We start from the raw sequence: 26,449 nt of genomic DNA, 5'->3' as shown, positions 1-26,449 counted from the left end.
GTGCAAAAACTACTCGTAGCAATACCAAGGCTTATTGGGTCATTTCTTGCTCGTTTAAGAGATGTACAGTCAGGGAAATTATGAGCAGGGAAGGTGCAGTATCAGTAAAGAATGGAAACTTGTTGACAGAGTGGTTTCAATAAGTCATCTATAAAACAATTTGGAACAAAGGAAACCAGCACCCTGGGATTTTAATCTCCTTTATGCATACATTAAGTGATATAATTTATATAAAATGTTTTGCAACAAAGAATACATTATATATTAATAAGGAAATTTTGCACCACACCTGGATAATACTGCCACCAGAAAACACCAATATGTACAAAGAAAGGTTTTTAAAAGCTCAGTTTCAGTTTCAGTTTGACAAATATCATTTGGTTTATATATCTGTTTATCCTTCTTATCCATGTATGTTAGATGTGTCTCTTAAGAAACCCATAGCTAGAGGCCCGTGGGTGGCTCAGTCCTTAAGTGTGTGCCTTCGGCTCAGGTCATGATCCCAGGGTCCTGGGATAGAGCCTCGCATCGGGCTCTCTGCCCAATGGGAGGCCAGCTTCTCCCTCTCCCACTCCCCCTGCTTGTGTTCCCTCTCTTGCTGTGTCTTCTATCAAACAAATGAATAAAATCTTTAAAAAGAAAGAAAGAAACACATAGCTAATTTTCCCTTCTTATTTATCTCACTTCATTGATTTTTTTTCCCTTCCCACCCTGCACATTGGTTTAGAAGTTGCACATTTTAGTTCTAATCTTCAATTTTTTACACTAAACTACAAATTTTGTATTTGCTTTGCTTAAAGCTGTAGAGTAATTGCCAGTCTTTTATTTACTTTTAAAAATTTATTTAATTTTATTTATTTTTCTAATTATGTTCATCTAGCCACTGTATAGTGCATAATTAGTTTTTGATGCAGTGTTCAGTGATTCATTAATTAAGTATAACACCCAGTGCTCATCACAGCATGCACCCTCCTTAATACCCATCATCCTGTTACCCCCTTCCCCCATCCATCTCCCCTCTGAAACCCCCAGATTGTTTCTCAGGATCCACAGTCTGTCATGGTTCATCTCCCTCTCTGATTTCTCCCCCTTTGGATTTCCTTCCCTTCCCCTGTGGTTCTCCATGCTATTGCTTATGTTCCACATATGAGTGAAACCATATGATAATTGTCTCTCTCTGCTTAACTTATTTCACTTAACACAATCCCCTCCAGTTCCATCCATGTCAGTCAAATGGTGGGTATTTGTCCTTTCTGATGGCTGAGTAGTATTTCATTGTTATTATTTAGTTCTAATCTTTAATGTGCCCACTTAAATTTGTACTATGTTACATGACTTTAAATTTTAAATTAATCAAGATTTCTATTCTTTTCTTAATGAAACCTTAAAACAATAACTCCCTTAAATCTCAAATTACATTGATTTTCAGTATTTTTGTTTCACTTTGTTTTGGTAATCCCATGTTATTATGACTGTTGTTTGATATAGTAAATGCTTGTTTAGATTTACCCACATTTACAAATGTCTGATCATTCCTTCTTGCATCCTACTTTTTTTTTTTAATCTTAATTTTTTTTCCCCTAAGTCCATCCTTACTTGTTCTTTTGTCAAGGATTTTTAAGAGGTAAATTTTCTCAGTTGTTCTCAAAATATCTTTGCATCATAGTTTAGCTGGTTATATTTTCTCTAGGTTGACAGTTATTTTTTTCACAGCTGCTTGAAGACTTTAACTTCATTCTTTTTTAAATTCAGTTAATTAACATATAATGTATTGTTAGTTTCAGAAGTAGAGTTCAGTGGTTCATCAGTCTTATACCTGGTGCTTATTACATCATGTGTCCTCCTTAATGTCCATCATCCAGTTACCCCATTCCCCCACCCCACTTCATTGTCTTTTGCTACTACTATTGCTATTGAGAATTATCAGTCTTTTGTAAATCCTCTCTCCTCTCTCTCTGGTTACTTTTAAAGTTTTCACTTTGCTTTGATGTGTTTTTATTTCTTCTTGGAATTCACTGTTCTTTCTGAATCCAATGATTCATGTCTGTCTTTAGTTTTGGGAAATTCTCAGATTTTGGAAAATCTTTTTGAGTATTTTCTCTCTCCCTCCTCTTGTAGATCTGCTAATAGATGCATTGGGAACTTTCTCATTTTATACTCTGTATCCCATATTTTATAATACAATATTTTCTTTCAGATTTTTAATCAGTTTATCCCTCTGAACTGTATTTTAGGCAGCTTCCGGAAATCTATCTTCAGTTAACTAAATTTTCCCCTCAACTGTGCCCAATCTGATTTAAATGTTATACCAGTAAGCTAGGTTATGCTTATAAATAAACAACCCCATAAAAAACAACCCCAAAGTTTTAGTCACTTATAACATTAAAGATTTAGTTCTTCCTTATGTTACATGTCCATTCTGGAGCAGTGATGATTGTCATCTGAAGAGGAAGAAACATGGGGTAATTCGCACACTAGTTCATTCCTTCCTTCCTTCCTTTCTAAGATTTTATTTATTTGAGAGAGAGAAAGAGAGAGGGCACAAGCAGGGGGGCAGCAGAGTGAGAAGGAAAAGCAGACTCACTGCTGAGCATGGAGCCCAATGATGAGGTTGATCCCAGGACCCTGGGATCATGACCTGAGCTGACGGCAGAGTCTTAACCAACTGAACCACCCAGGTGCCACTGCACACTAGTTTTTTAAAGACCTCAACTCAAAGGTGACACATGTCCTTCTGCTCACATTTTATTTGCCAAATCACATGGCATCACCTAATTTGAAGGGAATAGAGAAGTGTGCCTGAAAGGAGAAATTTGGAATCTCCACTAGAGTAATTACCACCATAGTACCTACCACACCTAAACTACTGAGTTTTTAATTTCCATGATTCTGTTCCTCATTTCTAGTTCTATTTTATTCTTTTTTGATAACTGCATTTTATTCTCATGTTTTGATTCATTGTTTGATGCCTTTAAAAATTATCAGATTGTTTTATTTTCTACAGTCCTTAGCATATAACCCTATCGTTTAATGTGTCTGATGATTCTTGTTCAAGGTGGATTGTTTTCTTGTGTATTTTATAATTCTATACTGTAAAATCACCTTTAGTGAGGCTTCAGTTAGAGGAAACTTGTGTGCACTGGGTGAAGGGTGTGCCTCTCCAGAGTGGCTTCAGTTTGTTTCTGACAGTGTTCCTACAGACATCATTGTGATGTTCTTTATAGAGTCTCTGCATATTGCACCACAACTTCTGTCATGGCATACATTTTTCCTACGAGAAAGCAGAAAGTATTTTTCCTACGACAGGGTGAAACGGACTTCCTTGATTTGTGTCTCTGCTGTTTGGCAACTGTTTTTTTCTTGTTTAAGTTCTGTCTAAAGATGCAGTCCTTGGAAAATCTTAACTTTCTGTGGGAGTCTCAAGTCAACTCTCTGTCATAGGTGTCCGAGATATCTCAGATTGCATGCAAGTGCAGAAGCTCACCCAGATAACTGAAGCTGACTCGTGTCCCCTAGGAAGCTGCAGGTTTCAGTTCTCTTTTCTTTTCTTGTATCTGAGTATTTCAATTTCTTTTCCTGTAGATTCAGCTATTCTTTTAGAGTAAAGTTTGCTTTATTTTATCCAGCAGAAATGTCTAAGTACTTGTGGTCAAGGAGTTTCAAGTTTTCCAGTCAGTCAAAATAGCAGAACCAGAAAATATTTTTTATATATTGTAGCATTCATACAAATGAATAAAATGCCAATTTTACAAAGGGGCAAAAGATATAACTAGAGAATTTGTAAAAGTGGAACTACAAACATCCAGTAGACAATTGAAAAGGTAAAAAAAATACAAATTAAAATGATGAGATAGAATCTTGGCCCATCAAAGTAAAAAATATTTTTAAAGGAAAGGACAAGAATCTCAATGGCACAATGAACTGAGTGCTACTGTTACCCTTTAAATGGAAATATCAATAAGTTACTTGAAAATAGTTTGCTTTAAGAGCCTTATAAAAATTTCTTTCCCCCAAGCCAGTATTTACACGTCTAGAAATCCATCTTAAGGAAATAATTCAAAGTGTAAACAATCAGTGTTTCATATTAAGGAAAAAAATGGATATTTTTAAATGTGTATAACCTTTCTTTAAATCAGAGGTATTTTTATTTCATGTAGTCTTCAGAGTCTCAGGCATAGACAAAGGTTGCTAGAAGTCATGCAAAGGCTTAAAAACTAACATTATTTGGGAATGGTCATAGGATATCCAATGGACACACCTGTTAGGTGGATGCTGGCCTCTCTACACCAGACCAGGCTGAGAAAGAGTGGTATGGGAACAAATGTCTGAAAAACCTTTATTCACCATTTAAGACGCAGCTACCATCTCCCTACGTATTGTAAGCACTTTCTCATGTCCCCAGACTGAATGTGGGACTCTGTGTTATGCTCCCTATAAAAATCTGCTTACTTTTGTCACTTGGCTGGTTATACTCCTCTGCCCTCTGCACCGGCTGGGAGTTCCTTTGGATCTCAGTGGCCATGTGCCCTTTACTTCTATATTTAGTATCATGTGGGGGGACAGCAAAGGAGTTCAGTAAATGTCTTTAGAATGAATGAATGAAACTCATGGGTAACAGTTACTTTCATAAATCTTGCATAGGGCTGTTTACAGCAAATCTTGCACCTTCCAGAACAATAATGCAAGAGCCCATATATTAGGATTTCTTTGGTGGCAACTTCCCCAACTGCCAGCACTGACAGAAACTAGTTTGCTGTAGGCCCAGATGCATGTGGGTCAGGAGTCTTGCTGCCAAGATCAAAAGCAGACAGTTGGGAGCATATGTACACTGCCTTTGGACTCTGGAAAGTGTCACTGATATTCCCCAGGAAACTTGTGAAACCTCCTGTTTATAAAGGTTCCTCCATCTGTTATACTTTCCCTCCTCCTGCTCTTGGTAACACGGATGTTTGCATTCCACAGGGATTCCTGTCACTAAAAGGTCTGTTTTCTCCTGCTAACACCATCCTCATCAGCCAGAGCCTAGACCCTGGCTCTCAAGGAGAGATCCTGGTCCAAGGCACCATCCTCCTCATGCTGGACTGCAGCAAGTGCCTCCTGACCTGTCTCTCCAGACCTCAGTGTCTACACTCTCCCAATGTATTGTCTACTCTGAAGTCAGACAAATCTTCTGAAAATAGAATCTGACCATGTTAGATGGTATAAACTCACCAGCACTTCCTCATAGCCTCGAGGACAAAGCCCAAATTATTAGAATGACCTGGCATATGGCCCTGGCTTACCAAGGCTTACCTTCAAACTGTCATCATCACACTCCCAACACTGTAACCACATCAAATTCTTTGTTCCATACCCTTTCCATTCCAACCCTACATCCTTGTACACACTGTTTCCTCTACTTGAGGTCTATTTCCCTCCTTGCCTGGAGAATGCCTATTTTTACTTTGAAAAACTGCCCAGATGCCATCCCTCTGTAAAACCTTCCTTGACTCCTTCAGGCAGAATCACCTCTGTGCTCCTGTAGCAATTGTATAGAACACTTTTTAAAGAGTATTTCTTTAAAACATTTGTCTTGCCCATGACTCTGCTATTTATCTCAGGAATATCTCTTTTAGCCAGGATCTCATGCCACCCCCACTGCCCAGGCTCATCTCTCACCTGGACTATTGTAATAGCAGCGTTGTGGGTTTCCCTGTCTCTGGCTCTATCCCACTAATGTAACTGCCACACTGTAATGAGGGAACATTCTAAACTCCATATGTGAACTTAAATCTTTGGTAGGATCCCTAATACTTTCTAGGATAAAGCCTAAATTCCTTAGTATGCATTCCAAAGCACAAAGACTGTAAGGTCCAGGGTCTGTCCTTCTCATAAAGTAGAGAGAGCTCTTGTAGCCTATGGCTTCGTATCAGTGGTCAGCTGCTGTGGTTCACTGTGTCAGGAGTTGCTTTGGGACTATTTATGTTTCCTGGTTCTAGGTCCCTAGTCTCACCTGAATAGCTGCTGTGAAGCCCCTATGGGCAGCACTGGGCAAGGGCAATGAGCCTTGCTGAACTAGAACTCCTCAGGCTGCATTGATGGATGTGATCCTGGCCTAGAGCCATCAGGGACCCAAACTGTGGGGCCAAGATGGGGGCAAGAGCCCGGTTCCTTACCAGAGGAGCCACAGCTGCGGCTTGAGTTCTGATTTGCAAGTTTTTTAAACTCCATGAGCTCTGCATGGTCTTTCTCATACGTTCTCTTCAGATTCTCCACATACTGCATCATTACCTCTGTTGCCTTTGACATGCGCTTTTCCTGCAGGAAAGGAGAGTGTGAGCACACAGGGCAATTGGAGGAAAGGCTTGTTGGCATTTGTTTGCTCTGAGCTAACCTGTGGGCTAGAAGAATTAAAAGGACACAATTAAAAGATGCAGCTCTGTCCTCTAAGGGTTTGCTGTCTGTGATGTGAGCTGAGGGGGGGATTCAGGCACTTGCACTCAGGAAGGACAAGAATAAGCACAGCCACAATGCCTCAGGAGATGAGAGGTAGAAAAGTCCTCTATGCTGAAAGAATGGGTCCGGGAAGCTTCCTGGAGGTAGCCACTTCCCTTGAGCTCTCCCTTTGTTGCTTCTCCCAGCCAGAGAGACTTTCTGCGTGTGCTGCTGAGTCAGGTGCCCTTTCCCTGGAAGAACACAGGGGTGGGACCGCCCAGTGGCTTGTCCTTCCTTCATTCTACAAGAACTGCTCTAGGCTCTGTCCCAGGAACACCCTGCTGATGTAACCAATGCAGCATAACAGGTGAGCACCGTCCTAGCAGCAGTGATAATAACATCTAGGCACTTTGCAAATATTATGGTAAGCCTATATGACAGATGCTATCATCATCTGCATTGGTTGGAGTTTGGAACACAGAGAGCTCAATAAATGGCCTAAGGTCACACAGTGAATCCTGATGGAGCCAAGATTGGGCCTCAGGCAGTCTGATCTCATGACACCATCCTGGATCAGGGTGGTGCCCTGTGTGTTTTAGGACTTCAAAGTGGCTAAGAGGGAGCCAAACCTGGGTCTGCATCCCAGCTGTGCCACACACTAGTGCTATTACCTTTCTGAAGCTTCATGTCTTTGTGGGGAAAAGATATTTATAGAGTTGCTGGGAGGATTAAATGACACAAAGCAGTTTTTCCTAAAAGCGTATTTGCCAAATACTAGTTCCATGGGAGTTGAATCGGTATTTTGTGGTTCTTCAGTCAGATGCATTTAGGAAACATACAGGGAGTTTTAAATAGGTTTCTTCACTATAGGTGTTCTCAAAGCCTTGATGGTGCCAATACGTGTCAGAAATCTCCAAGAAAAGAAGGTAGTACACAGCAGTTAGCAAACTTGCATGTTCACAGAAAGCTTTTTCTAAGGAACACCTCAAGGGTTTAGAGGTCCACCAGAAATACCTTAATAAAACACAATAATGTACACAGGATGTCTGGCACAGAGGAAACCGTCAGTAAGTGGGATCTGTAGTTGTCATTGCTTACATTCATGCTCTAGTTACTGTGGGCAGAGCTGAGCTAGTCAGATGGCTGGGAGCTGAGGACGCTCACCTGGCGGACGGCCCCCACCATCTCAGCTCGACTGGAGAGGCGTGCAGCCAAGCGGTGCAAGACAGCAATATCCTCCAACAGCTTCTGATAGGTCTCTCGGTGCTCGCAGTGGTGCCATAGTGAAGCTGAGGACTGGGAAGTGAGAAGGAACATCAGCTGGGGTCCATACCAAGATTTGACTTGAGCTTGACAAGCCCTGGTCCCCATCCTGGCTGAAAAGAGTGGTCTCTGCATGGTCTGGGCCACAGCTTCCTCTGGGGATTGAAAAGCCCAGTGTGGATATTCTATACCTGACTGACATGAAAGAAGGGAATCACATCCAGGTCTCTAGTTCCTAAGGAGCTCCTTTTGCCATCCCAGGTCACCCAGCCTACTCTTGAGAAGCTTCCAAGGAATCAGAGGCCTTATTCACAGCCCCCAAGGTAACAGGCCTTCAGGTCTCTGCCTTAGTTCCTCCAAGCTCTCTGAGGAAGACTCTCTCTGGCTCAGAACCTTGGCCTGATTTCTCATGTTAGGATACTCTACTTGTTGACTGAGAAAATCAGGACACCTGGCATAGCCCTGGGAGACAGTCCCTCCTCCCAGGATTCCCCCATCAGGATCCACAATTACCGTAATAGAAGCTTTGAAGTTTTCCAGTTCCTTCTCTGTGTCCTCCTCTGTTAGGTTGCGTTCCCTTTCAGCCTGGTTAATTCTAGATTCCAGAGTGTAGCTGTCATTTCTAAAGGCCAAGGACAGTTGTACAAACACATTCTGTTGGGAACAAGAGTGTAGGAGAGATGCTAGGAGGAGTTATTACAGGGAACAAGGTCACAGGTGTGTTTCTTGCATGAGCGTTTTACATCAGCTCCTGGAGCCAGTCACCAAAACAGCTGTGTACAAGTGAAATTCTCCTTTCATAGTAAACTGCACAAAAGATGGTGAAATAGTAACCTGAGGTCCATGCTAGGTCCTTTCCAGAACCAGAAGACCAAATGCATTTTACTGAAAAACAATAAAAGAATAACACTTTGCTTTTTCCTGAATTTCAAGAAAATAACATCCTGTATTTAGGTTTAGGTAAACTCAGCCCAACATAGCTGATTGTGAAGCAGTTTTGATTCATGTAGGATTTATTACACATGCGTTTTGGAGGTTTTGCACAGAACCACCGTATTTAAAGAAACTCCATTTAAAATTTAAGCATTGTTGACTTAAAGCAAACTTCAACCAGCATCTTGCCTGAGTATTATAAATCCTGCACAGAAAGCAGCTTTAAGAAGCTGCCAGGAGATTAAATGCATCCAGGTATGATTCTGTTAGGAGGAGTTTTCTAGAATAAATATTCCATGCCAAAAATATGGGATGTGTGAATGAAACTTTGCAAGGTGGACTGAGCAAACATGAAACTCCTGGCATGAAAGGAAACTACTGGGGAGGAGAAATAGACAGATGGACTCTACACAGGAAGAAGCAACGGCTTTCATTTTGACACCATTCATTTGCCCTGAGTCAAGTGGTAGCAGATTTACCCCCTTGGGGTGAGCTAACACTGTCTGAACTTCTGAGTTCATGTAATCTGGCCCACAGTGGGTAGACATCTTCAGACAGAACTAAAGGCCTTGAACTGACCCAATAACAACAGTGATGGCAACCCTGGACGCTACTCCTCATTAAGCATGTACGATATGCTAGCGCTGCTGTGCGTTCTGTGCACCTTGACACATTTACCCCACAAAAAGCATCTGCAGTAGGAACTATTGTGGCCACTTTGTGGGTAAAGAGACTGAGACCAGAGAGGTCATTAACTTGTTCAAGGTGACATGAAGGAGGAGAACTTACGCTATTGGATTTCAAAGCCTGTGCTATTGTCACCATGCTGAATGCTAACAGTGTCAGTATACATCTGCAGATAGAAGCTGGCCATTAAACAAACCGCCCATAGCCCATCTTCGCCAGTGTCAGTGGGTGGGGATTTTCTGTCCTACCCAAGCCTCAGTCCAGTAAAGTTCATCAATAATGTTCAATGTTTATTTTTCTATACTTGAGTTGTCCCCTTCATGGCAGTGTGATATAGAGAGTCCTGTTAGAATATTTGGGTCTAAATGTTGATTCTGCTAAGCACTGGGTCTGGGACCTTGGGTAAATGAGTTCATCACTTGGTTTCCTCCGTTGTCCTAATTCCTGCTCTACCAACTTCACTGAGCTGAGTGGAGGATCCGTTGAAAGGATGGATGCGAGTGTGTGATAAACTAAGTGCAATATCTGTGTACAAGGTAATTGTTACTGTCTCTGGGAGATATTTCACATTGTGTGTCTGTCTTCCTCTGCTTGTCCAGTCCACTGGGTCTCAGGAAGAGAATATTCATCATCTTGTCAGTGGCAAACCATGCTACAGAGACTATAAAAACCTTTTAACCTCCCAACCTGGAGTAAAAGATTCTGGACTCCTTCAGATTCTTACTCTCTTCCTTCTATCAACTCCAACCTAATTGTCTTAGAAACAAACTAGTGCTGGCATCAGAGGTCCTCACCACCTTAGCACCTCGCCTGGGATACACTCTCTTTGTCCATCTACCCTACCCCTTCACCAGAATGAAATGCAGACAAGTTCCTCTCAGCTACTCACCAACCCCATTGGGATAGCATCTCTACAGAGACGAGGAGGCCCCAAGGGGAGTAAAGGAGGAATCAGGGAAGGCTGATGAGTTGACAGCACAGCTTCCCACCTTGGCTGAGCTACCTTCCTTGTGTCTGGAACCCTCAGAAGGGAAGTAACTTCTTCCTCTGGACCAAAGTTGAAAACTTGAAATCTGACCATCTGTTATTAATTTTGAAATAAATTTGGTTCAATTCTGCAGCCTCCCAGTAACTTTGCATTGCTAAGTCATACTTTTAAAGAGCATAAACCATTCTTGAAGAGATGTGGAATTTCCAGCTACCTTCCAATCTCTGACCAAATTTGCCAGAATCTTCCATCACCTGGGGCGGAAGTCTCAGCATTTCAGTAGGGCTGATTGCAATATCCATATTATCCCACAATCACACATTCTCATTTTTGTACAAAATTGTCAGGGGCAGAGGCTAGAAAATGGAATGTTTTCAATAAACCCAGTCGAGCCCAGGCACTAAATTTCATAAAGCACTGAAATCACTTACCTCAACTTCCTTTTCGGTGAGTGGAGGGGCACTGTGAAAAAGAAAAGACATGCAAATGAACTATATTCAACCTATGAAATAAACCAAAAAGTGACTTTGAACAACCAGCAGACCATGTCTTTCCAGGAATGTAGTAAGAAGAATTGGTGAGTTGGAAAAGATGCACGGTACCCTTTGTGTGAACTCTGTAATCATAAGACATTTAGCAGATATTGACTCCTACAGAGGAAGCGTGGTAGAAAATATTAGATCTTGGCATCAGTCCTCCATCAGCACCCACTACTGTCTGTGACTTCAGACAAGTTGTTTAAATTTGCTCATCTGTAAAATGGGAATAATATCTACCTTGCAGGAGCATTATAAATATGTATGCATATGTATATAAATATGTGTTTATATATTCACACATATATGACACACACGTGTTTATGCATACACGTGTAAATATGTATGTGTGTGTGTGTGTGTGTGTGTACATGACGTCCACACTGAGTAAGCAGTCAGGAGATGCTAGCTGCTGTTATGACTAACTCACGGGTTTATTGTGAGGACTTAGTAAGAGAATGCATGTGCTACATACTTTATAAATTGTACACATCTGAGTAGTCTTTATAATTTTTTCAGGGCTACTCTGGTCTGTAAAGCCTGACCCTTCTCCTGTCTCTCAGAGTTGTGACAAGAGTGCATGTGGGCCAGAGAATCCAAGGTAGGAAAGGGTGCCCAGAGTTCTTCTCTACAGTGAGAACCTCCTCTGATGGTTGGAATTAGAGACCAGGCAAGAAAGTCCCAGCCCCCACACAGGTATCGTTCTGAGACGTTCCTCTTCATGTGTGATTTGCACATTTAGCAATCCTTTTTTCTGCATGCTCACTCTGCCTCTGCTGCTCTTGCTGTTGACTAAAGCTAGTCCTGTTCTGAAATCCAGGCAATGTAAATAATGCGCAGGCCCTTTCCTGTGCTGGGGTGGGAGGACTGGGAGGGGTCCTATCAGCGTCATAGGACTTGGCAACAGAGCATGCCATCGATAAGATTCTCAGGAAACACAGCTTCCTCCCTTTGACGGGTGTGAAGGGACCCCAAGAGCAAAGGTAGGGGTCAGTTATCTCTGCAAGGGGCTGGTTGTCACCCCTGACAAAGGACTGTGAGAGCCTTCCTGTGAGGATGAGGCAACAAGACCCCATGGTCATCAAGTCAGCAGAGTACAGAGCATGGAACAAACAACTGCAAAGATGTTGGATTCTGTATTACAATGCTTGTCACAACCCCACCCATCAGGCCCTTTCCTCTGTGGGCCAGCCAACATAATCTTGACTGTCATATAGAGCACACAGTGCTTAAACAAATTTATCATATGGTGATCAACTTGCCTTTGACTCCTGGCTTTATTTGGGTAGTATGTGAAATATACATATTTTCATTATTAACCAAATTTACTATTTTGATAATTCAGTTTCTGCTTTTCTTCTATAGAACACATTTTTTTTCAAAATGTACAAAGTCCTGAGGACTCAAGGAGGTGTGATTTAAGTTAAAAAAAAAAAAAAAAAGGTCACATAACATGGTCAGCTCCTAATGCAGAGAGCTCTATCTTACGAACTGGTATAGACAGCTAGGGGGCAGAGCCATGGGCCTTCAAAAAAGATGGAAGCCCAGCGGTTATGTAAAATGAGATTATTTGGGATGGCAATGCCTGCCTCAGAATTTAAACTCCCTTAAATAGACCTTAGAATAAAACCAAGATCTTCTGTGAACCAGCCTCTACCAGACTTTCCTTTTCCTATTTTCCATGGACTATTCTGCTCCTCATACTCACTTCAATGTGGTGCCAGGGCCTTTGCATTTACTGTTTTTTCCTTTTTTTTATCCCACTTTCTTTCATAATAGCTTTATTTGAAATATAATCCACATACCACAAAATTTACCCTTTTATAATTTATAATTCAATAATTTTTAATATATTCACAGAGTTATACAACCATCAATCACTATGGTTAATTTTGGAACTTTTCATCATCCCCAAAAGAAACCCTGTACCCATTAGTAATCCATCTCCCCCAATCCCATTCCCAGCCCAAGGCAATCACTAATCTCCTTTGTTGCTCCATGAATGTCCCATTCTGGAAATTTCATAAAAATGGAATCATACAACATGTGGCTTTTTGTGGCGGGCGTCTTTCACTTAGCATAATATTTTCAAGATTCATCCATTTAGTAGCATATATCAATACTTCATTTTTATGGCTGATTAATATTCCATTATATGGCTATATCACATCTTATTTATCCAGTCATTGGACATTTGGGCTATTTCCACTTTCTGGCCAATATGAAAAACACTGTGACTGAACATTTGTGTTAAGTTTTTGTGTAGGTACATGTTTTCATTTCTCTTTGTTATACACCAAGGAGTAGAATTGCTGGGCCATATTGTAACTCCATATTCAACTTTTTGAAGAATTGCCAAACTGTTATTCCAAAGTGGCTGCACCATTTTACATTTTCTTCACATCCTCACCAATACTTAGTTATTATCCACCTTTTTTATTATAGCCATTCTAGAAGATGTGAAATGGTATCTCATTAACATTTTGATTTGCATTTCCCTAAAGATTGACGTTGCACATCCTTTCAGTGCTTATTGACCCTATATATCCTTTGAAAAATGTCTACTTAAATCCTTTATCCTTAAAAAAATAGTTATCTTTTTTCCCCATTTTATTTATTTTTTCAGCGTAACAGTATTCATTCTTTTTGCACAACACCCAGTGCTCCATGCAAAACGTGCCCTCCCCATTACCCACCACCTGTTCCCCCAACCTCCCACCCCTGACCCTTCAAAACCCTCAGGTTGTTTTTCAGAGTCCATAGTCTCTTATGGTTCGCCTCCCCTTCCAAATTTTTTTTTTTAATAAACATATAATGTATTTTTATCCCCAGGGGTACAGGTCTGTGAATCGCCAGGTTTACACACTTCACAGCACTCACGATAGCACTTACCCTCCTCAATGTCCATAGCCCCCTCCCCCTCTCCCAATCCCACCTCCCCCCAGCAACCCCCAGTTTGTTTTGTGAGATTAAGAGTCATTTATGGTTTGTCTCCCTCCCAATCCCATCTTGTTTCATTTATTCTTCTCCTATCCCCCTACCCCCCCATGTTGCTTCTCCATAGTTATCTTTTTATTGAATTAGAGAGTTCCAGACATATTCCGGAAATAAATCCCTTATCAAATGAATGATTTGCAAATATTTTCTCACATTCTGTGCGTTGTCTTTTCACTTTCTTAGTGGTATTGCTTGCATCATAAAACTTTTGTTTTGATGTAATACTATTCATCTATTTTTCTCTCTAATTGCTTGTGCTTTTAGTGTCATATCTAAGAAACGATGGACTAACCCAAAGTATTGAAGATTTGTTCTTATGTTGTCTTCTAACAGTTTGATAGCACTAGCTCTACATTTTGCTCTATGGTCCATTTTGTGTTAATTTTTATGAATTGTGTGAGGTTAAAGTTACTCCAACTTTACTCTTTTGCATCAAGTCATCCTAGCACCGTTTGTTGAAATTACTGTGCTTTTTGTCTGGAAATGTCTTCACCAAAATCTTTGCATGGATGACTTCATTTTATCATTTGCATGTCTCATATTAATTACTACTTTATCATAGAGGCCTTCCTTGACCGTCTACCCAATGTTCCATTCCTATGTCATTCTCTGTATGTGACTGTCTCATGGTCTTCTTAGCAGTTTTGCTGTCTGGAATCATACATTTATTTACTTGAATATTATTTGTCTCTCTGCCTAGAATGTAAGTACCATAATAACAGGGAATTTTGTCTGTTTTTTCTCCATTCTAATCTCTGGCACATAACAGGCACTCCAAGGGCTACTTATTGATTAAGTGCCTATTTATTGCTCCTATTGGTTTTTGATCCAGTGATATGTCCTTTCTGCACTCCTGTTAATCAACCACCGACCATATCCCTAATTTGGGTTCCAGACCTTGCCTTTCTCTCTCTCTTCCTTCCTTTCTTTCTAGATTTTGTTTATTGATTTGTCAGAGAGAGAAAGAGCATGAGTGAGTGAGCACAAGTAGGGGGAGGGGCAGAGGGAGAGGAAGAAGCAGGCTCCTCGCTGAGCAAGGAGCCCAATGTGGGACTTGATCCCAGGGCCCTGGGATCATGATCTGAGTTGAAGGCAGGAGCCTAACTGAGCCACCCAGGCATCACCAGACCTGATTTTTCTACTGAATTCATTCAATTTGCTGACTCTCTGAGCTCCTTCTTGGTATGGTCCAGTCCCAATTCACATAGCCCACATAGATCATGAAACCAACTCCTTCGTATTAAAACTCAAGTATAATTTCCCCATATTTTTTCTAAGGGAAGGATTCTTGAAATTCTGGCTTCCTTCTGCTGGGCAACTCTTTACCCATATATCCCAAGCCCCAAAACAGGGGTAGAGAGTTCTGGGCCCAGCCACGAGCGTAAGCAGCAAATAGCCTTTACTGAGGCCAAGAGGAGGGAGCCTGGTTTAGTGGTTGGAGCAGAGAGTTTGGGGATGGGCAATGTAGCTATTGACACAATGCATGAGAGCCGCTGACTACAACCTGGGAGCCTGGACCACAGGTTCAGACACAGGTCAAAATTCATTGACCATGCAGGCCCACGCAGGTCCAGTGTGGCCTCAAGGTTTGTAGCTATAGCCATTGACTTATAGAAGATAGCACTGCTCAGTTTCCCTCACCTGGGTAAGCTGGGGGAATTTAATTAGCTGGAGGTGAGCTCTAATGATACTAATTATCTTCAGCTTTACTGAGGAAAAAGAAGCCAATAACACTATTCACCAGCCTTGTTCTTTACAGACAAGAGTACCAGTGCTGGTTTGGGTGCTTGTAACAAGCCCCTAGTATAATGGAAGGGCACTAAGTCTGCAACCAGCCCACCCTGAGTTCAGTTCCTGGCTCTGTCACTTACTAGCATGTTGCTTTGCCTCTTTTCTCTCACTAAGGATAAACAAAATCTTCCTTTTCTGCCTCACTGGGTTGTTACAAACACCAAAAGGCACAGCATGTAAACATGCTTTGTAACCTGCAGTGCGCTGCCATGCTTGTCCTTTGGTTTCCTGCCTCTGGACGGCCTCTCTCTGCCTTCCCTGAGATGAACTGGCCCCACCCATGCCCTCCTTCAGCTGTGCATACAACCTGTTTCTTTTTTTAAAATTCGCATATAATGTATTATTTGTTTCAGGGGTACAGGTCTGTGATTCATCAGTCTTACAGAATTCACAGCACTCAACATAGCACATACCCTCCCCAATGTCTATCACCCAGACACCCTATCCCTTCCCCTCCAGCAACCCTCAGTTTGTTTCCTGAGATTAAGAATCTCTTATGGTTTGTCTCCTTCTCTGGTTTTATCTTGTTTGATTTTTCTCTCCTTTCCCCTGTGATCCTCTGTCTTGTTTCTCAAATTCCTCATATACATGAGATCATATGATAATTATCTTTCTCTGATTGACTTATTTTGCTCAGCATAATACCCTCGAGTTCCACCCACATCATTGCAAATGACAAGATTGCATTTTTGATGGCTGCATAGTATTCCTATATATATATATATAGATAGATAGATAGATAGATAGATATCTATCTATCTATATATATATATATATATCACATCTTCTTTATCCATTCACCTATTGATGGACATCTAGGTTCTTTCCATAGTTTGGCTATTGTGGACATTGCTGCTACAAACATTGAGGTGCTCATGTCCCTTTGGGTCACTACATTTGTATCTTTAGGGTGAATATCCAGTAGTGCAATTGCTGGGTCATAGGGTAGTTCTATTTTCAACTTTTTGAGGAACCTCCATACTGTTTTCCAGAGTGGCTGCTCCAGCTTGCATTCCCAGCAACAATGTAGGAGGGTTCCCCTTTCTCCAGAATGCAACCGGCTTCTGACCTGTTTCTGGCACTTTTCCTGTTGCTGGCTTGGTTGCCAGGCCCCTCTGAGTATTGCCCTGATGACTGTTTTATTTAGGTGATGATAGTGTGCAGTTTGAACATCACATCCCCTGGACAAAACTTGTTTTCCTTCTCCCAAATCAGGGAGTTCTGTTACATCTGATTTCTCCTCCTAATGGCCTTTCTCAGGCCCCCAAAAATTCAGTCTCCAGGTTACTTGAGCCTGGCAGGATGCCTCAGTTGCAGGCACCCACTTAATCCTTATTACTTAGTGATATCCTCTCTTATCTCCTTCATTCATTTTTCAATCCAGTTATCCAGGGTGTATCATGTGCTGACATGGTGTTAGGTCCCTGCTTATACACTCTCTCTTTTAGCTAGTGCAGCATCCTACCAATGACAGCTCACTTATGACCTTTGTTGTATAGGTGAGGAGGCTTATATTTGGCAAGTGAAGTCACTTTCTCCATGTGTGGAAGAGCCTGGTAGAATTTCCAAGCAATCCTTCTTCATGTGGTTCCAAATGTTCTACATCTCTGTTTATGCAGAAATCCCACCTAGAATCTCTCAGTTATGGGTAAAAGATAGATCTCAGACTGAAACCATTTCTCTTGGGCCAAAGTCTACCACCCTCTGCTACCATGAGCCTCTGGTGATACCTCTTGCCCACCTGTGAAACCCATCTGCTGTTTGAGTTAGAACCACCTTATGTGGCTCTTTATTATTCTTTTTAATTTTTGCTGCATTAGCCCTGTCTGGACCGTTAGACTTTGACCTTTCTGGGGTCAAAAATCAAGGCCCATGCTGCCCTATGTCCCATCTAGAATCTAACACAGGGCCTACCCAATACAGTGTCTTATGCAACCCATGCCTTCATTTTACCTTCCAGGGAGAGACCTGTGGACCCGCAGTTTGCGCAGCAGCATGTCAGAAATATTAGGCATGACATCCAAGCCAGTCTTTGGTTCTTCTTCCTCAATAGCTGAGGAGAGTTCAGAAGGGAGCCCTGAAAAAAACCAAAGTGCTTAACTTATAAAACATCTGAAACCACAGTAGCACAGTTGGTAACTTGCTTCAGTTTATAAGAACCTAATTATATGCTAGGGGCTTTATAATTTTTATTTTATCTTCACAATGATCCAATGAGCTAGAACTTAATCATCCTATTTTACAGGTAGGTAAGTCAAGACTCTGCAAGGTTAATAACTTAAAGTCACAAAACTAGTAACTCAGAGTCAGATTTCAAACCAATTTTGTCTGCTTTAAATTCTAGTTCTTCCCATTGCTCCCCACAGTACCAAGCAGGCTCCTGTGTCTGGGGTTCAGGGTTGGTTTCTGGCAACTGAAAGCTGGTTGCTCTTTAGCTGTAATATTTGGAAAAATCCCCTCTCTTTGGCAGGCTTCTCAGGAGGCCTGTTGCCCAATTATTTTTTCTCAAATGAATTCAGTGATTCAATCACTGATGTCTTACCTAGAAATCTGGTTCCATATCCCCATAGATAGAAATAGAAACAGTGTTTTTCCAGTGTAAAGTTAGGGTCATTCGATCTTTTACAGGTCCTAGAAATAGATGCCTCCCAGCCAAAAGAACCAATGAACAATCTTTTGTTATCTCATAAAACTATCCTGGGTGTGTGCTGTGAGAAAAGAAAGAACCAACCAAGTATTCTCCTTCCCATAAATCTTTCTCCTGTTTGAAGACAGCTTTTGTAGCTCTCTAAAGCTTCCCTTCTCCAGGATTTACCCTTGTTTTTCCATCTGTTCATTATCGCCCACTATGGCCTATGCCCTCTAGATATCATCCCCTTCCTACACACGTTCTGATTGTTGCTGTTCCAGATACACTCTAACAAGTGCTTAACTCAGGAAGACATGGGTAAATGTCCCTGGCATTGATATTTGTTATTCATGCAGCATAGACTCACTTATTCATACCTTACTATGGGCTTAAGGTACCTTTAGGATTAAAAGCCTCAAATCTCTTTTATTTGGGTGAAATGAGGTGTCTTCATCCCATACAATGGTTACTTTCCATTCACATGCAGGACTTCTAGTCATCCATGTTCTACCATCTCTCATGGGCAGGTTTCCAGCCAGCTCATTTTCCAGAATTGTACGCCAGGCCAGAGATTGGGACTAGAGGTATACTTGTGGTAGCCATCTAAGTGCAGTTAAGATTGGGAGTCATGTGAATTAGAAGTTTCTCCAAAGGAGACCATGCAGAGAGAAGAGGACTTATATAGTTTGGTTCAAGATAAAGATTATTTAAATATTTTGAGCTTTCCAATAACAGAACAGTGTTCAGGAGTTTGCTGGTACTTAAGGTATCCCAGCAAAGTCTGGAGGGCCATCTGTCAGAAATGGGGTAATCAGTGATCCTTCTTTGAATATAAGATTGAACTAGATATTCTCTTAGCTACCAGTCATCTCTTGGGTTCTGTCCGGGCACTTACTGCTTGCTCTCTGACTTTTCAATGTGATAGATGATAAACCTTGTGTTCCCTCTGGCCTTGCTATACCTTTATGTATCCACACTGCACCCAGCAGAGAGATAATTAAGCAGTGGACTCCTGAGAAATCTATATGGTTAATTGAGCCATAGGAGAACTAATAATCAAATGAAAGCCATACCAGGGGCTTTTGCCAAGAGAAGTTGCCTAGGTTGAGCCTCCCCTGCCCCACCAAAAAAGTAACTAGTGAGGCCTTCTAGCCTAAGACGGCTGTCTGAAAGGTGATCCTGGAACTTGTGGATCCTAGAACCAGTCATCCTCTTCGTGAAGTCAACAATTACAAAAATTTTTAAACCATAAATATACCAGCAACTCTCAAATATAAGAAAAAGCAATCATCTTTGAAAATAATGGCTAGACAACGACGTGGATGGAACTAGAGGGTATTAAGCTAAGCAAAATAAGTCAATTAGAGAAAGACAATTATCATATGATCTCTCTGATATGAGGAATTTGAGAGGTGGGGTGGGGCGTCGTGGTGAGTAGGGAAGGAAAAAATGAAACAAGATAGGACCAGGGAGGGAGACAAACCATAGGAGACTCTTAATCTCAAGAAACAAATTGAGGGTTGCTGGGGGGTAGGGGGGATAGGGTGGCAGGGTTATGGACATTGGGGAGGGTATGTGCTATGGTGAGAGCTGTGGATTGGGTAAGATGGATGATTCACAGATCTGTATCCCCAAAGCAAATAATACATTATATGATATGTTAATTTTTTTAATTAAATGATAAAAAATGATAAAAATATGATATGTTAAAAAAGTTATATGCAGAAAAAAAATAATGGCTAGAGAAAGACAGGACTTGCTAGGAATAAATGTAGAGCTCCCACACTTGATAGCCCTTTTTTCTTCCGTCAAAGATTCATTACTGAGAGGAAGATGTTAAGAGGAAGAATTCTGGCAAGAGTGTAATACCACAGAATGAGAAGGGAAGTAGACTGAGGGGGTGAGCAGGCAGCCTCCACAGGAGATTCAGAAAGTTTCTTCAGAAAGGAAGGATCTCCATGCCACTACAACAATACCCCCAACAAGAGAAAAAACTTCCTGTGCTGCTATTTGCTTTTCCTACTGAGTAAGAGGGGAGAGGAAAAGCAGAATGATTGCACAGCATTCTACCAGAGCTGATTATCTCAAACAATATGGAGGGATTTACCAGAATGTAAGACAAAAGAAAAAAAAATAAAAGAAGCCCATCCAATAAAGTGCAGGCAGGAGACACATGGAAAGCCCCAGTTGAAGCTGCTCCCTACCCCTGACCACCACTTTTGAAAAATAGCATAGTAGCCAAACTCCTTGGATTTTGTCTATTTTTCCTTTTCTCTATCTGACAGGGAGTGAGAATGGCTGCTGGGAATAGTTGAGCCACGTCTGGAAAATAAACACCTGGGCTGATTGTCTCTACAATTCTACCCTAAATTGGGGAAATAATCTATAATCCACTACTACTCACCTAAAAGCATAAGATATGCCCATCCTGCAGTGTAATAAATTCATATGTTGGATTATGAACAAAGTTATAGAAAAAGAGCAGAAACCAATCCTACAAACACCACTACACACAGCTCCATCTGAACTTCCCCTTTTCCCTACCACCAAAGCAGTAATAAAGCAAACATAAAATATCTAGTCTTCAGCTAAGCACTGCAGGGAGGACAGGGATCTCACATAAGGTTGGAAGGAGTCAATGAAAATTGACCTTCACAATATATTTAGGTAAAGAGAAAATCCAGGTGAAAATGCCCATATCAAAAAGAAATAAAATGAGAACAATGGCATGGCAACTACATGGCAACTAAGAAAGAAAGACTGAAGTATTTAGAGATTAAATAATGGGCCTGTAGTTGAGATACTGGTGAGAAATTTACAGATTGTGGTGTCATTGAACTAGTGAACAAAAGGAACAATTCATATACACATTTATACACACACACACACACACACGTAAGTATAAAGAAGTTCTTCTCCAACTGCCCTTGTGGAAAGAGTAAGCCATCTACAGGGAGAGGTGGAGGTTGAGGGGTGCTGGAAATCAGCTGGTCTCAGACTTCTCTACAACATTAAATACACTGTAGCATCTACCAAGTTCTGAGGAAAAGAATGACCCAAAATTTAAAACTATGCAAGCTGTCCTTCAAGAATAAAGATAACATTTTTAAACATACTAAAATTCAGGAAACAACCCTTTGAGCCCTTCTAGAAAAACTGTTGGATAATAAAATCTAGCTAAACAAAACATAAATCAAAATCACAAACTAGGTAATGGTGAGCCATCGTAAAGGGAATGATGGTCAGCGTTAAATCATTTTACATATAAGTTTAGGGCTAACTAACTATGGAAATTATATTTACAGAATGGAACGTAGATGGTAAAGCCTTGACAGTATAAAAAGTATAACTTATCATTTCTATTTGTGGAGATGGAAGGATAGGAAGAACTATGAAGGTGGGAAGAAATGCTGTCACTTTCATCTTTTTCAGTAGGAAGTCAATAATCCAAATTTAAAACATGGAATGTAAAAAAGTATGTCAATGACTCCAAACTCTTAATGCATTTCATAATGTATATTTTAAACTTTAAAAAACTAATCTCTGTTTTCTGGAGGAAGAAACTGCCCAAATTCAGCAATTCCTACAGTTTCACTCTGCTTTAATTCAAGTTCAATTAAATTTTCATACTTTTCATCTAAAATAAGTACATCTAGCAATCTAGCATAATCTTCTTCCTTCTTCCCTTCCTCCTCCTGTATTTGTGGGAAGAGGGCATTTGTTAGAAGCTATATTTACTTTCTTTGCATTTTCACTATTATTTAAATATTTTGATAATATGCAAGAGGCATTTTAACAGTAGAATTATTTTAAACAAATCTGCCTGTATTAGCTCATTCCAATGAAAGCATTTGTTTCTGGCAATCTCCAGGACTTAGAAAAATAACTTCTGGGGCTTCTGATTAAAGATGCTCTGAGACTCAGGATGACCCCCCAAAAGGCCAAAGCTATTGGTTGGGGATAAACTTTTCTCAGATTGATCTTCTCAAGGAGGACTTTTCCCTGTCTGAAATCTGAGGGCTCTGAGCTCAGACTGGGGGTAGCTAGAGGGACTCCCCATATCTCTCTCAACCTCCAAGTCCAGATATCCAACTACTTTCTAGACGTTGTCACTTGGATCAAGATGATGAAAACAATTTCAGCAGCCACTATTATCAAACATCGACTTGTGTTAGGTGTAGTTTCTCATTCATTTCTTAAAATAGCCTTGCAAGATAAATATTGCTAAGCTAATTTTCTGCATTCTAGGAAACTCAGGCTCAGCTAAATTAAGTAGATTCCCCAGTGTTCCAGCTAATTAGTAGTAGAACTGGGATGCAAAACTAAGTCTGTCAGACTGTGGCATCGAAGCTGCTCTCCATGGGCATTCAGCATATCCAAATCCAAACTTGATGACTTTCTCCTCAGGTGAGCTCTTCCTCCTGTTCTCCCCATCCTCATTTATGATGCCATCACCCACCTTGGCCACCCAGACACACATTTGGTGGTCTTTCTGGTCTTCCCCTCTACCCTGTCTCCTCACCAAGTCCTGGTAAGCTGACCTCCAGAGAGCTCTCAAACCTGTCCTTCCCATGTCCCCTTCTGTCCATCTCAATCTACAGTCTTATCACCTCTCACCATGCTGTTTCCATACCCTTTTTACCAGTGTCCCTGCCTCCAGCCTCTCCCATTTCAGGCCAGCTTTCAAAATTTGTCAAGAAGAATTATTCTCAAATTCAGCTCTGATCCTGATGCTTCCTTATCTGCAGGTTTCTCTGGCTTTCCAAGGGGTCTTGAATGAAGTTCAAACTCATTAATAGTCCCTCAAAGCCTTCACTCTCCCTACTCCCTACTCATACTCCACCCTTAGTAGCCGTCTCTCTAGAACACATGACCCACTCTTGGTTCACATAGGATTACTTCTGTTCCTGAAGCATGCCAAGAACTGGAAGATGCATGTATGTCTTTGCTCCAGCTGTTGCCTCTGCCTCCAGTGCCTTTCTTTTCCTCAGCTCAAAGCTGCTCCTCCTGGAATCCTGCCCTCACTCACCCCTACTGAGCTGCCTGCTTCTGTCCCTGTGTTCCTAGGTACTTTGTATTGTAAGGTCTTTTTTTTTTTTTTAAACATTTATTTGACAGAGACAGAACACAAGTAGATAGAGAGGCAGGCAGAGAGAGAGAGAGAGGGAAGCAGGCTCCCTTCTGAGCAGAGAGCCCTATGTGGGACTTGATCCCAGGACCCCGAGATCATGACCTGAGCCTAAGGCAGCGGCTTAACCCACTGAGCCACCCAGGCGCCCGTATTGTAAGGTCTTGATGCAATATATTATAGTGACATTTTCTATCCTTGTGTTTCCTCTCCTAGAAGGTGAAGGTGAACTCATTCATTTATCCAGTATTTATTGAGTGCTTCTATGATTCAGACAATGGGCTTGGAACTAGGGATATAATGCTGAGCAAAACAGACAAGTCGCTGTCCTCTGGGAGCTTGTTACCTCATGGGACAGAGATTAATTACATTACATTTAGATCAAACATTACTTTTCATACTGTGATAGATTTTATAAGCCAGAAGGATCTGGAGATACTGGAAAAGTGTTCCCTAGAAAAGTGACATTTGAGCAGAAAAGACTGAATGAGAGTTCATTAGGCAAAGAGGATGAGAGGAAGAACATTCCAGGTTCTGTGCCTGTGCCAAGACAAGAAGGAGGAATGAGTTGCTGAAGGAAGGCCAAGATATTGAGAGTGAGGAGAGTGGCCCTTGAAAATGTGGGAATGCAGAGCAGGGTTAATTACACAGGGTCTTGTACATCCTACTAAGGATTCTAGTGCTCATCTTAAGAGCTGAATAAAGAGCCCTGAAGATGCTGAACCAGATTTGCATTTCAGAGATTTCCTCTGGCTGAGTTTAGGCAGTGAATTGAGCTGGGTGAGGAGGTTAGGAGTGCTGAGAGATGGGTTGGACGTTGTTGAGGTAACTGAAGGAACCAATAATGACAGCCAAGACAAGGCCCTCTTCTTGAAGGCAGAGCCCGAGTCTTTTTCACCTCTGCATTCCCAGCATGCAGCCTGGGATCTAGCCCACAATCAGCCTCACATCTTTGGCTTGAAATGACCTGCAAATGATTAGGACCCAAACATCCTACAAATGGTCTGCGAAGAGAACTTGTTGGATTGTTGGGAAAACCAGATGCAGCAGGAAAGAGCCTCCCAATCCTCAGAAACCGAAGGAGAGCCAAAGTTCTTAAGATTCCAGAATGTTCTGATAAGGATCTTTTCCATTTCCCAAAGGAACAGCCAACAATTATCATAAGAGACTCAAGTTTTTCCTATGAGCTCATATACATTGTTGTATTTAGAGCTCCCAAAAAGAGCTGGCCTCTTTAGCTTTCATGGAGACTCCCAGAGTCTTTCTTTCTTTCTTTCTTTTTTTTTTTTTATATTTTATTTATTTGACAGAGAGAAACCACAAGTAGGCAGAGAGGCAGGCAGAGAGAGAGGAGGAAGCAGGCTCCCTGTGGAGCAGAGAGCCCGATGTGGGGCTCAATCCCAGGACCCTGGGATCATGACCTGAGCCGAAGGCAGAGGCTTTAACCCACTGAGCCACCCAGGCGCCCCTCCCAGAGTCTTTCATGCTAGATATGAGAGGGGAAGAAGCTCTTTCATTCAGAAAGTTCAGAATGTAGGAAAAGGAAGTCCCAGATCTTCAGATATCAATCAAACACATGTGGCTGCTCAGCACATCTCCAGCACCATGCTACATATACTGTGGAGCACACAGGACAACATCCCACATGTGATAGAGTTCCACAACCTTGATTATAGGAATTAAAAATGTATGCCAGGTTTCTGCTGGAATAAAGACCAATATCACATAAAAACATTATATCAGCCCAACGAAGTAGGTACTATAGTACTATTATTATACCTATAATATAGATGAGCAAGCTGAGCCATCTAGAGACTAAGAAACTTGCCCAAGGCTATGCAGCTAATCAGTGTTGAAGTTTAAACTCTTAACCACCCAGATCCTAGAAATGACAGAAAAATGGGAGGGAGGGCACATAGTGAATATCTAAATTTAATTGACAGAGAGACAGACACAAAGACAGTGTCTCTCACACAGACAGTGAGAGAGAAACACAAGCGAGGGGAGTGGGAGAGGGAGAAGCAGGCTTCCTGCTGAGCAGGGAGCCCGATGGGGGGCTCAATCCCTGGAATCATGACCTGAGCCGAAGGCAGATGCTTAATGACTGAGCCATCCAGGAGCCCCCAAATTGGTATACATTTTATAAGTTCATTTGGCAGTATGTATATGTATTTAAACATAAATGCCTTTTGATCAAGCAGTTCCACTTCTAAGATATTATCCCATGGCAAAACTTATGTATTTCTATAAAGATACATCTAGGAGAATGTATAGAAATGCAGAGAAGAAACTAAGGTCCCTGAATGATTATGTGAAGCAGAGCTAACCTGACAGCTTGCCTTAGAATCATTACTCGGGGCTGAGACATTCTTCCCTACCCTACAGGTTAGCATTCTTCTGGGCCTCTATGTTAAAGCAACTTAGATTTTATCTTAACTAATGCCAGAATGTTACAGAATACTTTAAAAGAAATACTTACGGAGAAATTTGGTAGTAGACATAAAAGAAAATACAACATGACCAAATGAATTTTACTCCAGGATCCCAAGGGTTTATTTCTAAATTTGGAAAATTATTACTATATTAAATGACTGAATTTATGTGATTCTTCAATAGATACCCAAAGCAAATTGATAAAATTCGACATAAATCTTGAAGCTTTAAAGACCAGAACATTTCCTTAAAATAATAAAAATATAAATAATACACTATATATAAAAATATATATAAAATATATAAACATATAGTATATATAAAATAACATAAAATATATAAAATAGTATACTATATGATGAAATAAGTCTTTTTATATTTTACATATTTGATTATATCTTTTTATATTTTACATATTTTATTACATATTTTAAATATAAAATATTTAATAATTAAAATAATGTAATAAATTAAAATAGTACATCTATTTAAGAATCAGACACAACATGATCCTTCAAAGAAAAACACAAAACAATTCAATTAAAAACAGAAACAAGGCAAGTATTCTCCTTATCACCATTATCATATTAGAGAATGTTGCCAAAGTAGAAAACATGGACAGATACACAAGTACACACACATATGCACAA

At 40.9% G+C, this 26,449-nt stretch overlaps 1 protein-coding gene across 8 annotated transcripts in view; it reads right to left on the bottom strand.

Moving 5' to 3' along the window:
* The window catches only part of IRAG1 (inositol 1,4,5-triphosphate receptor associated 1), a 126,696-nt gene that overhangs the window by 22,373 nt on the left and 77,874 nt on the right, over window positions 1–26,449 (bottom strand). For all 8 annotated transcript variants that reach the window (XM_046016454.1, XM_046016455.1, XM_046016456.1 and 5 more), the window contains 5 exons: window positions 17,563–17,686; window positions 10,717–10,747; window positions 8,191–8,331; window positions 7,579–7,710; window positions 6,156–6,297 (listed from right to left, as the gene is read on the bottom strand). In XM_046016454.1, the coding sequence (XP_045872410.1) occupies window positions 6,156–6,297; window positions 7,579–7,710; window positions 8,191–8,331; window positions 10,717–10,747; window positions 17,563–17,686 (570 nt within the window). The remainder of the gene's footprint in view (window positions 1–6,155; window positions 6,298–7,578; window positions 7,711–8,190; window positions 8,332–10,716; window positions 10,748–17,562; window positions 17,687–26,449) is intronic.

The sequence above is a fragment of the Meles meles genome, chromosome 8 (assembly GCF_922984935.1).
Source record: "Meles meles chromosome 8, mMelMel3.1 paternal haplotype, whole genome shotgun sequence".
Taxonomy (NCBI): domain Eukaryota; kingdom Metazoa; phylum Chordata; class Mammalia; order Carnivora; family Mustelidae; genus Meles; species Meles meles.
This window is presented reverse-complemented; position numbering and strand designations above follow the sequence as displayed.